This window comes from Dromiciops gliroides, chromosome 1, assembly GCF_019393635.1.
Source record: "Dromiciops gliroides isolate mDroGli1 chromosome 1, mDroGli1.pri, whole genome shotgun sequence".
In the NCBI taxonomy this organism is placed as follows: domain Eukaryota; kingdom Metazoa; phylum Chordata; class Mammalia; order Microbiotheria; family Microbiotheriidae; genus Dromiciops; species Dromiciops gliroides.
Genome location: NC_057861.1, coordinates 28,489,696 through 28,502,778, shown reverse-complemented (window position 1 = coordinate 28,502,778; position 13,083 = coordinate 28,489,696). Strand labels below are relative to the sequence as shown.

General features: G+C 36.5%; 1 protein-coding gene across 1 annotated transcript in view; it reads right to left on the bottom strand.

Moving 5' to 3' along the window:
* Window positions 1–13,083, bottom strand: part of ATXN2 (ataxin 2) — a 114,942-nt gene that overhangs the window by 9,431 nt on the left and 92,428 nt on the right. Inside the window, 3 exon segments of the mRNA XM_043979162.1 lie at window positions 1,942–1,995; window positions 7,181–7,313; window positions 7,906–8,090. Of these exon segments, the coding sequence (XP_043835097.1) occupies window positions 1,942–1,995; window positions 7,181–7,313; window positions 7,906–8,090 (372 nt within the window).

Sequence of the window (13,083 nt, the reverse complement as noted above, 5' to 3'; positions counted from 1 at the left end):
CCTCTGAATGGGAATGCCACAGAGACTGAAGGTCCTTTCCAGCTCTAACGGTTTATACCTATGGCCACACAAAGTAGCACTACCTCATGTGGTAGTTAGCTAGAGAATAAAAACCCTCAGGGCTAGGTCAGAGACCTACCCCCCAAGTTAGGGAGGAGATAGACACTCTTAAATAAAAATACCAAGAGCCCTCTATAGTAAACCACCCGATTTACTATGGGACAAGTAATCAAACTACTCACAAATTTAAAATGTCACCTTCACGACCTCATTAGTTTCATAATAGAAGACTGTGTTTTGTTTTAAAAGCAATTTTGCCATCCTGACCTTGGATGCACAAGCTGGGAGAAGTCTCCCAACACAGTACAGATTTGAAAACAAAACCCAAACGTTTCAAATGAATGCTGAAATAAAAGGGGAGGACAAAAGATGTTGGAAACTATTTAGAAAGTGAACGAAAGGTAACTAGAACAAACCATAACAAAATGGCTTGACATTAAGAGGAAAAAAAATGAAGCCACAGGACATTAGAATTAGCAACTCAACTGTTAGTACCTAAGACAGTCTCCCCTTTCCAAAGAGGGACATTCTGCTCTATCAAAAATTACACTTTAGGTGTTGATTATCAAAGACTGTGATATTTCAGTTACTTACCAGGAAACTTCTTCCAAGACTACTGCCAGAGACAGTAAGATGGTGAGGATAACTACCATGGAGACCTCAATTTAAGTAATAAAGAACTGACAATGCTTTTCACACACTGTAAACATATACATACAGTTTCCCTTTAAGAGTATATACATACAGCAAGACTCCATTTTAAAGAGTATCTATTAAAGGGTTAAACTTGTCAAAATGTCCACATACCAAATCAAAATATGCACATACACGAAGTTCTATTTTAGCAACATAATTTTTGGATACCAAGTCATATTAAACTTCAGGAAAAAAACACTTTAAATGAAAAAAAAATCTGCTAAAAAGAAGATGATATTCAATAGGTTTGTAGAATATTTTTGTCACTTCAAAAGGTTCCAACTACAAAGAAAAGTATCTATTAGACATTTCACACAAAGTTTAAAAAGTGTTCATTGAAATAATATACGAAGAGTTCTAAGCAATTTCCTTTCCACGTATTACTCTAATGTCTTTAAAGAGGACAGAAGTTGTTGTAGGGATGCAGGTTAAGCATCACCCCCAGGTTCTGAAAGTCCAAATCCAGCACTCTGCCAGATACAGATCCTTGGCTTTTCAATTGGAAAATGATACATTTGAGAGTTTGGGGGGTTGTGTCCTCTTTATGACACAAATAAGATTCTAGGAAATCTGTCCATTTCATTCCAAGCTGGCTCATGACGATTTGTCCTCCCACCCGTATACTGAAAACCATCAATGTGTTACCATTCGCTTATATAAAGTATAGTGTATCTTAGTGAAAAGAAGGATGTAAAGGTTTTCTGCATTGATAAAGTTATTCACTTAAAAACTGCAAAAGGTACATATGTTTTTCTAGCCAGGAGACTTCAAAAGAAAATTTAAACAAACAGAAAAAAAAAAAATTCCAGGTTGAATCTTAAGGTCCCCAAATAGTAGTTCCTTTTAAAGAACACTATTCGCTTACTCTGATATAAGATAAAAGAACTGGTTTTATGTTTTTTCATTGCTATTGAAATCTTGGAACAAGAAACTTACTCAACACTTCTGATGACTGTGAATATCTTTGCTTGGTATACATAAATTAGTGTCTTAAATAATTTTTCCAATTAATTCCAGTTTTTGTAAACTGGGCATCATGATTTCTCTTTTTAACTTTTGCTTTAAGAATGTTAATGAATGTCTTTGTCTGGTACAAGATTATTCAACAAGTCTACTCCTCTAACATATAATCTTTAAAATGTGTTTTCCTGTACAATCAAAATTAATATAAAAAACCCAACTCACTGGCAAAGTAGAAAGAAGGGCCTGTCTCCTTGTTGTATGGTAATTTGGGACATGCTGAATTTGGAAAATAGAAAGGTAAATTAGCCTTTTTAGGTGTGCACTTTCCTAATGTTCTGGAAAGGATGACATTCAATCACTTTCTTCAAGATTGCTTTCATGCAGAATTTTCTTTATTTTATTACTGACATTCAGCACTTTAAAATATTACCACTAAATTAACTCAAATTATATATGCCACTGCCCCACCAGTCACTTTTCTTCTGTACTGGGGTGGTCCAGGTCCACATGTTGACTTGCTAATTGAAAGGAATAAAATTAATATATAACAAAAGACCACTGAACAACTCTGAAGCAAAGCTTGAACCAAAATAAGATATTTACCTAAGAATTCACATAAGGTAACTCAAATGACATCTATAACAAACATTCTAGTTTTATAGAAACTATAATTTTATGAAAGGAAGTTTATAGGTATTATTCAGTGGGTACTTAATCATAACATATCATCAATAATATAAAAATGTACAAGTATTCAGACTTCTCAGTGGCTAAACATAGATTATATTTCACTATGATCATTTTTGTGAGACAGAACAACAGACAAGCTGAATTAGAAAACCAGACAAAGGGAGAGGGATAACTCCTAAGAAGGGGGTGAAGTAGCTGAATCCTTTATAATTTTATCCCCAGTATTTAAGACAGTGCCTGGTCCATAGAAGGTGCTTAATACTTGTTGACTGAGTGATATATGGCCATTTACAGACATTCAAAGACCAGCAATTACAGAATTTGTGGTTTCATCTAACCTGACAATATCTGCACATCCCTTGACAACATTTTCAGTTGAATAGTATTGTTAATGAACCACTTAAGTTAAATGTGAATGATGCAAAAATGAAGGCTAAAAAAGTGACAGTAAGTGTTCCGATGATACACCAGAAATTTTAATTAACTAAACAACATTCAAACATTTAAAATTCTTTAGAGTGTTTTGTTAAGATGTTACATTTTCAATATGACATAGTTGTGTATGAGATGAGCCCTGCTTGAGAAAGTTTTATGTTCATTTAAAATAATCAATATGCCAACACATTTCTTCCTACTCAGGTCTTTAGGAACTTAATACATTATAGTAGAAGACCCCATGAAAATAGCACATGACCAATGAAATGTGTGGCATATGACTGTGAAGAAAGAGAGTTTATTTCCTAGATTTCACTTTATGAGAATACAAAGGAAAAGTCCATTAACAAGAAACAATACTATAGAATCTCCAAAACCCTCAATTCAAGTTAAGTCTGAACTAAGTCCAAAATGCTCAAATTACTAAAGTACTGGAGACATAGGTTGTTTTCTGCCACTTAAGAAGGGAAAAAACATAATGCCAAATCTATCCCACATTTCACAAGTCTTATTTTTGGTAATACCTCCTCTATTTATCCAAATCTGAGTGGGACTTCAAGGCCTACAGAAAGCAGCTCTCAAAATACAGATAAATTCACCATACTAACCCCTTTCAAAAGGAATATCCCAATGAACAAAGCCAAACGTCAGCAGTAAGGGGATATGTTCAATTTTTGTTAAAAAAAAAAAAAAGACCATAGTTAACACCATGCTACTGAAATATAGGGTTATCTTGGGGAACAAAGGGAGGCAGAGGGTGAGAGAGGAAGTAGGAAATTTTTTTTACATGCTTTTTTAACATGCAAAAATACCACCAAAAATGTTGACACCAATAAAGACTGATGAAATGTATCTAAGTTGCAAGAAAGTGATTTTGAAAAAACTTTGAAGAATTCTAGCTTTTAAGTATATGTACTTTATTATGGATAAGTAACTTAATACTGAATCCCATGACTGGAGAGAATTACTTTTCAAGGTAAGAATGATTGATGAAAATGTAAATTATAAGTAGAGAGTCCTTCAAAGTGCCACTGACAAAAATGTAGCAGTTTGATATTGCTGTTTAAAGAGAGGTGACAGGCCAAGTCAGTCAAGTCTCTGCTTATTATACTAATGATATTTTTAAAGATATGATAGGGAAAACAAATGCTAGACTTGGAAGTACTTCATGAGTCTACATCTCTCTATTATTTAAATTGATGAAACATTTACTAAGTCAGTTGACTGAAAGCTTATGAGCTTGCTTATCGACCAATATGATACCAAGAAAGTTATGTAATGAATATTAAAGAATACCTGGGCAGTAGTGCCTATAATTTTCATCTACACAATATTGTGACTGAAAATAAGTGGTAGTAAGCTCCAAAGGCAATGGTAATTTTTTTTTAAGCAAAGGAGATTTAAAATTTTGGAAAAATTAAGCTCTATAAAAATTCATAATCAGATCTCAACCAGGGTTTATATATCACATAACAAACTGTTGGAAAAGCCAAGGAGAAAGCCAAAGCATCTGAAATAGAATAGAATAGAATAGAATAGAATAGAATAGAACAGAACAGAACAGAACAGAATAGGAGTAGAAGCATCTGAAAAATGTCTCATCACTTACTGTCAAGAGTATGGCATCTATAATATACTACAATCACCCCAAAGATTATGGATGCCATCCACAAAAAGCATGGCGGCTTGTAAAATGACAAGTCCAGTGATACAAATGTACAACCCACTTTAAAACAAACCCTCAAGACAGATTTTGATCCAGATTAGAATGGAAGCCAAAGGAAATGGTACAGAAAACCTGCATTCCTCTTGCAATCCAAAGTTCACTCAACATTCAAGGAAACCAAGAGTGTATGAAGTCCATCAGGAAGCACTGCTTTTAGAGTGGAGTCTGTAGGGCTTGATTTAAATACTTTAGTATTGAGAATAAGAACCAAAGAGCATAGTGGCTTTAGGTATTCTGCCATGAGATCTTAAAGACAATTTGGTTTAGAAAAGGATTTAATTAAGAATTATAGGGCCCACACCAGTCCTTGAATCAGGACTGGTTCAAATCTGGCCTCAGACTCTACATACTAGCTATGACCCTGGGCAAGTCAATTAACCCCAATGCTTCCAAAAAGAAAAAAGACTTATAGAGCCTGAGTAACATTCTCCTGCTTTGACTCTCATATGGGTGAGAAATAGGGTTTATAAATGATTTAAGTGCAAGATGACTCAGTCATCTGCTTTCTAATTCAGATCTTTTCATGAAAATCCTGTTAGAGAAGGTCTAGAAAGCTGTCCATATGTAAGCTTCTCATATTTTTCTATTGGCAATGAAAAGAAGGTAAGATTCCTCACGTGGAAAAAAAAAGTTCCCTGAGATTACATAAGTCTTATAGTTAAAATAATACTGGAACAGGGTCATTAGAAGTTGAATAAATGACTGTTCTACTATTAGGTTAAGTCAAACTAGTGCACCCAAAAAGTAGGTTATTATTATTTTTTCATATAGTAAATTTCCTTTTCTAACACACTTTCCCTGTGGACTGAGTACCGCTAAAACCCTTTTCCTAAGTGATCCTGGGTTCCAAAGGCTATGCTAGCAGAGCACAAGCTCGAAAAGATTTTACAAATGGTCTGGGGTTCAAGTAGAGCCATTAGGAAGCAAGCATCTTAGCCAAAGACAAGCCCAACCACACTCAAGAAGGGTCTTCACCAGAGACTTGGGAAATTGAGCATCATTTTCCCAGCCATGATAATTCAAGATGGATGACTAAGGTGTCGCGAGGTTGTCATCTTTACTGGCATAGAGAAGAATACACATGAAAGAGACCCTTAAAGGACTGTTTTGTTTTTTTAAATGGGAAATCCAGGGTACTCTTGAAAAAGGAACAATTACACTTTAGTATAATGTGGCTGCCAACTTTCAAAGATGAGCTAATGCACTAATGAAACACATATAAATTAAGTATTTTAATCATCTGGAATGATCTCTGAAATTCTGGATATTTGGTAAATCTAATTATAATACCTAGCCAAACAGAATTTTTACTTTAAATATTATTTGTAATAGTTTGCATGAATTTCAAAAGGAGAAAGTTGCTGGGTTGGCTTAAATGAAGGCCTATGAAAACAACAAAACGTAGACCAAGATTGCTGCTATTAAACACTCTTATATACTTGGTAAGATTAAACTCTTTACATTTTGCAATATAGTTCATTCTATGTATACTCATAGCATGTGTTTAGGGTTAATTTATTAAGATTATGTTTCAAGATAATGCCTACCAAAATGACAGTTTCAACACCCCAACCCTTTTATGCTATTCATATCTAGTGCAGCAACCTATTTCAGAAGTATCAAAAGCTACCAGTGGCACCTGCAATTTTGGGAAAAAATTAAATGATTTTTATAAACTTTCTATGAGAACATACTAACTTCCTTAATCACTGTGTGTGTTAACTAAATTCAATGTATAAAATATTACTGCCCATCAAGATTATTTAGGTTCATTCATTTTGGGTGTAAGTGATTTTTTCTGGTTCTAATTTTCTTTTGCTGCATTATTTCATAGAAGCCTTTTCAGTCTTTTGTATCATTTCAGTATTTTGCCTGCACCTATCAATGTTATTTACATCACAGTACACAATTACATTTGATTTAGTCTTTTCCATACTGCTGGACATTTTAGGTTGCTTCCAGGCTTTTGCAGTAACAAAACTTGCTGTCATTTAAGTCTTTCTACTAAGAGCTTTTATTATTTTTTTTGTCTTCATAAATCCTTCTATTGTTGAGTATTATAAGGTCATTTACCTTTCAAAATAGAGACGAGCACATTGTTATTCCATTTCCTTCCATCTTTTTCATAGGCTTGAAAATGTTTAAGTATAAAATGTGGGCCTAGATTTAGGGACCCTTTTTTCCTATCATTTCATAGTAAGTCACTTTTAAGCATGCCTTAATTAGAAAATCAAAGGATGAAGACAGTGATGATAACACTTTAGCTTACATAGCCCCTTTCTTTTATAATACATGTATATGTACATATATACACACCCCCAGTACATTATATATGTTGTCATGTCTCTACTTAACAACCTAAGGAAAAGGGAATGAGAAGTATCATCACCTGCATTTTACAGATAAAATACAGAGACATTAGGTGATCTGTCTAGAGTGATAAAGCAAACCAGGCAGGGGAATTCTATCCATTTTTCTATAGCTTACTGATCCTCAATGTTCTGGGATACCAGATAATTGTAAAAAACCACAGTCATTTCCAAAGCTCTAAAGAGATTAAAAGCACTCTCACACAATTCACAATGACATGAACATGAAAGCGTTTCCTACCATACATCGCATGTGTCTGCTCATGAGCACCGTACTGAGTTGCTGAAGAGGATACCAAACCCGGCTGGGCATGGGTTGGCGGTGCCATCATTCTAGCATTACCCTGTATTACAGGACTATAGACATGAGGATGCTGTGTTCAAACAAAACATAAAAAAACATAGAAATGTCACAACAGAATTACTTAGATGTCAAGAGTCTTAACTCCATAGGTCACATCACAAGTTTTCACAAACAACTATCTTTTCAGAAGGAAACTTCACTTACTGGGGAAGGGAAGACACATTTATATAGTACTATTAAACAAATGAAAAAAACTCCTTCTCCCTCAGTCTTTTGAATGGATCATTGCGATCTAGTAAAAAAGCAAGCAAATTTGGTAACATTTTATATGATGAAGATGAGAAAGTGTAGCAAAAACTCTTCAGAAGCTATACAATAAATCAAGTATTTAAAGGCATCAAGCTTGTTACAAAAGCTGTCCTGTTTTTTGCTTTAAATTGAAATTTTTTTTTAATTTAAAAAAATTACAAAAACCTCTTCTGAGGTTTAAGTGGTCATTTTATCTGGGGGAAAGAATATTAGGGAGCAGAAGGAAATCTTTGCTATCAAATTGTGCAAAATAAAAGTAATAATGTGAGAAACAAGAACCTATCAAAGGATGCTTATGACTCAAATGCAAAGACAGAAGGAAAATGAAAACAGTTGAGGAGGGGCAGACTCACCTGAGATTGATAATGTGGCACATGCTGAACAAGAGGCTGATTTGGAAACTGCTGAGGGCTATAGGCCACATATTGTGCTGAATAAGCTGGCGGTGTGGCCACAATGGGTGGGCCTGCGGCTGAGGCAGGATGCATCAAGGTGTTCTGGGGGTGCTGATCTTGCCGCTGTTGTGGCATATTTGGTACTATAAAAGACAGAAATTTCTATTAGGAAATAACTTTCTCAAAAGCCCCAAAATGTAAAAGATGAAGATGTAGAGTGGGGACAGAAGACTGGTTTTGTTTGGTGTGCTTTTTGTTGGGTTTTCCCCATTATGTTGTTATTTATCATGTTTGGGTTTTTGTTTAATTTTGTAAAGAAATAAAATTGGGAAGAGTTAAATGGTTATTTCCTTATTGTGTACATGTTAACACATGGACAGACACACATACTGACATACAGTTTGCTCTTTAGAGGTAGTAGGTGGTACACTGGATAGCGAGCTGGACCTGAAATGGGACAGACAGTTCAAATCCCACTTCGGACACTGAGTAGTTATGTGACCCTTCAATAATCACCTAACCTCAGTCTACCTCCGTTTCCTCATCTTTAAAATGGAGATCCTAATTGTACCTCATCAAATGGCTGAAAGGAGCAAATGAGATATTTGTAAAGAACTCAGGATAGCTGACTGGCACATATTACACATTCTCTCTATGGTATTAAGTTGATATTCAAAAGCATGGTTTATTATGGTGATATTTTTATACTAATGCTTTCTCATGGCATGGAGGTAATTGTTGCAGATCTCACAACAGACTATTGTAGGAGGAACACCTTTGCTAATTAATCAGAAGCTCATCGCTAATAGCTTTGGCCCCCTGATGATCCATAAATTACAAATGTACTAAATGAATTTTAAGTGGCTTTATCACCAAAGGAGACAGATCTTAAAACCTTATTTTTTTGTTTTTGCTATCTTATGAGAAATGAGAAAAAGGAAAACATATTACCAAAAGTGCCAGTAGAGCAAAACAAGGTTTACATGACCTCTGGACACAGGACCCTGCACACTGTCATCAAGCAGATACAGGAAAAAAAAGAAATTTATTATCAGAAAAAGGATCTAAGGGGGAGAAATGGAAGAAAAGGGAAGAAAATACCTGCATTCACAAGTTCTATCAACTACATGATTAGACCAAACTCTATCTCCTCCAAACATTTCTCCATTCGCCTGCCTCTGATGCTTAAATTTTTAAACTTCAGACCCCAAAAAAACAAAGGCTTGTCCAGAGGGATGGATACCTTTCTCTACCCTTTCTAAAATTCATTTCTTGATTTAGCACGGTTACAAATGTAGAATGTCTCTCTTCATCCATGCTACAGAAGTCAGAACGTAACCAGGGAGAAGCCATGAGTAGGGTCTCCTGAGTGTCATCACCAAGATTCAGGAGGCAGACACCAAGCAGAATCCAGGTCACCTGTTTAGCTCCAACGCCTGGAGGAAGGAATCTGTTTTCTGCAATATCTGAAAGCACTTTCCCCCACATCCTGTACTAAGTGTTCTGATATTTTTTCCAATCTAGTCAAATGAAGTGCAAGTGCCATCTTCATTTACTTTCTGCTTTTTAATCTTGGATTTCAAGACAGAACACGTAAAATAATGAATGAGCTGATGAAGACTGCTGTTTTCCTTCTATAGTTAAATTTGAAGAAATAGCTGATTATATCTAAGCTATATAAAGAAATATTAGACCAAAACCATACTGTGATTCCAATGAAGTAGATGATGAGAAGAAATAGCTTTTGAATCTTTAAATAATTTGATATTCATTTGGAAAAGCCAATCTCAACCAATTTTGTGCTCTTTACCCTTCTGGATATTCCAGGACTCTTCAATTATTACTGTTTCTGGAGGAGGGTCTCTAATTTCCTGCTAAGTTCTTCAAAGGCATGACCAATGTGGCTTGCATCCCCTGTGAGCACAGAGTTTGCATCAATTAAAAAAATTTTTTTCTTCCTTATTCTTAAAGACAGCAGCTTCAGTAGAAATAGCTCTTCTTGAAATAGTTTTTCCTATAGGCTTTGTGAGAATGATTGATTTTTCAACACTATCAAAAAGCAAGGTTAGGCTATGAGATACACACCCAATTAAAGGAATGGATTAAAGTCCATTAGACTTGTTTGATGTTGGGGCAGCTAGGTGGCGCGATGGATAGAGCACCAGCCCTGGATTCAGGAGGACCTGAGTTCAAATCCAGTCTCAGACACTTTACACACTTACTAGCTGTGTGACCCTGGGCAAGTCACTTAACCCCAATTGCCTCACCCAAAAAAAAAAAGAGAGAGAGAGAGAGAGAGAGAGAGAGAGAGGGGAAAAAAAAATTTGTTTGATGTTTTTGTGTTACTAATGATGTCCCTGAACAAAGCAAGTTTTGGTCATTCATTATACGAAACTTCAATTATTTACAACTATCTTTTGTACATGCTAGAAAAACTAAGGGAAGGGCAGACACATGATTCTAGAGGGTCATTTGATGAGTAGCCCACTTAATTAGACCAGCAATCTAGAATTCTTTGGCAGGTACTGTTAGATGAAGGGTAATCTGGGCATACTTGAACTAGAAGAAGAGAGGTGGCCAAACAGCATCTCAGAAATCCTGAAGCAAAGTGCCTTCAATGTCCCAAGCTGCTCATGAACCCTAAGCCCCATCTTCTGATTCTTTAAAAAACAGGGCTATCTACACCCCCCCAGGACCAGGTGGCAACTGCTGCAAGGGAGACAGAGCAGGAGCTCGGAGGCAGGACAAATTCCTTCACTTCTTAGGGACCCAGGGCACAGCAAGATGACAAAGAGCCAAAGAATGAAAGCAAGTGCAGTGAAAGCCTCTCTGGAAGTTTCCTGCACCAAACAACTCCACCAGCGATGTACCATGTAACAATTGGAATAATGCCACCTGCTGGAGACTGTTAAGGGCTAAAATTCTAGCTAAACTGTCTAAAATATCTAATGAGTGGTCGCCAATAAATTATAAGCTTTAGCAAGAGTTAGACTTTTAAGCATTTATTAAGGAGAATAAGAATTTGGTAAAGAGAGAGAAAAAGGCCTAGATTCCTATCTATTAAAGGGAGAGCACATTTCTAGCTCCCTTCTCCTCCAGCGTCCAAAGGAAAGAGCCCCAGTGTCAGCGCCAGTCTCTTCCTTCCTCCTCCCACTATCCCGCGTCACTTCCTGACTCCTGGTCTTGCCCTCAAAGACCTTCCCTTCATGGGCAGAACTCTTCTACAGTAAGTATCCAGCAGGTGGCGTCATTCCAATCGTTACAAGACACTGTAGAAGAGTTCCGCCCATGAAGCGAAGGTCTTTGAGGGCAAGACCAGGAGTCTTTTCTTTGGCGTCAGGAAGTGAGGCGGGCTAGTGGGAGGAGGAAGGAAGAGACTGGCGCTCAGTCTCACTCTCTTTCCTTTGGACTCTGGTGGAGAGCGGAGCTAGAAGAGACCTCCCTTTAATAGATAGGAATCTAGGCCTTTCTCTCTCTTTACCAAATTCTTATTCTCCTTAATAAATGCTTAAAAGTCTAACTCTTGCTAAAGCTTATAATTTATTGGCGACCACTCATTAGATATTTTAGACAGTTTAGCTAGAATTTTAGCAATGTAAATATACAGGACAAACCAAGCCAAAAAAAAAAAAACAAACAAACAATACACAGGACAAGTGGCAGGACACCTCCCGATTATAGACAGGGCTGAGAGGCTTGCACAGCACCTTCCTGGTTAGGGATTCACACTCTCAGTCACAAATGCCCTATGCTCTGGCATCATGTTTTACTCACTGAATAAGAAAAAGGCAATGATCTAATAAAGTACAATTTTACATAACATTTTCCTAAATGGTTTTTAGAAATTGTGCTAGGAACCAAAAGTCTAAGCAGCAAAACATGAATCGTTTCATTAGAACATAAGCAATGAATGATCTTATTCTGTGGTTTTGAATCTACAACATCAAGTATGTTATCTCAACTATTAAGTAGGCACTTAAAAACTGTGGAAATGAATTACCATATCTTTTTTTTAAAATCTGAATAGAATTTTATTTTCCAAAATATATATAAAAACAAAATTTCAACATCAATTTTTAAAAAACTTTGTGTTCCAACTTCTCTTCTCCCCTCCATTTCCATCCCCTACCCACAAGAACTCAATCAATTCAAAATAAGTTATACATGAGTAGTCATGGAAACATTCCCATATTAGCTAGTTGTGAGAGAAAACAGTCAAAAAACCCAGAACTTCAGATTAAGGAATTGTCAAAGAGGAAATGAAAAAAAATTTTAACATGTGTTTCCATCTGTTTTCAGATACTATCAGTTCTTTCCCTGCAGATGGGCCGCAATCTTCATAAGTCCCTCAGGGTTACATTGGATCATTGCCTTGCTGAAAATAACCACATGCTTCCCAGCAGATCATTCCCTGCTATTGCTGTTATTCTGTATACAGTACATTTCACTCTGCTTCAGCTCATGTAGGTCTCTCCAGGTTTTCCCCATAGCATCCTGTTCATCACAACCTCTATATCAACCTTAAGCTTGACAGAGAATCTTCTTCACAAAAGCCCAGCAAAGTAGGTACCATACATTTTGCCATTATAGTCAATCATCACAACTATTTCCCTCCATCCCATTCCCTTCCCATGACATTTACTCTATCTTCTTTTTACCTATTCCTCCTCAGAGGTGCCTTACTTCTGACTATCCTCTCCCTCGCTCTGCACTCCCTTTTTTTCACCCTTCTTTCCTTGTCGTCTTCCCCTCCTATTTTCCTGCAGGGTCAAATAGAGTGCTCCTCCCAACTGGGTATGAAAGCTATTCCCTCCATGAGCCCACTCCAATGAGATCAAGGTCCCTGAGCTAATTCTGTGTTCTAAATTTTTCTTCCTCCCTCCCTCCTCAACACTCCCTATGAGATCAAGCAATTCAATATGTCATACTGGTGCAGTAATGCAGAACATCTTCATCTTCCTTTTTTTTTTTTAATTTTAGTGAGGCAATTGGGGTTAAGTGACTTGCCCAGGGTCACACAGCTAGTTAAGTGTTAAGTGTCTGAGGCCAGATTTGAACTCAGGTACTCCTGACTCCAGGGCCGGTACTCTATCCATTGCGCCACCTAGCTGCCCCCATCTTTATCTTCCTTGAAAG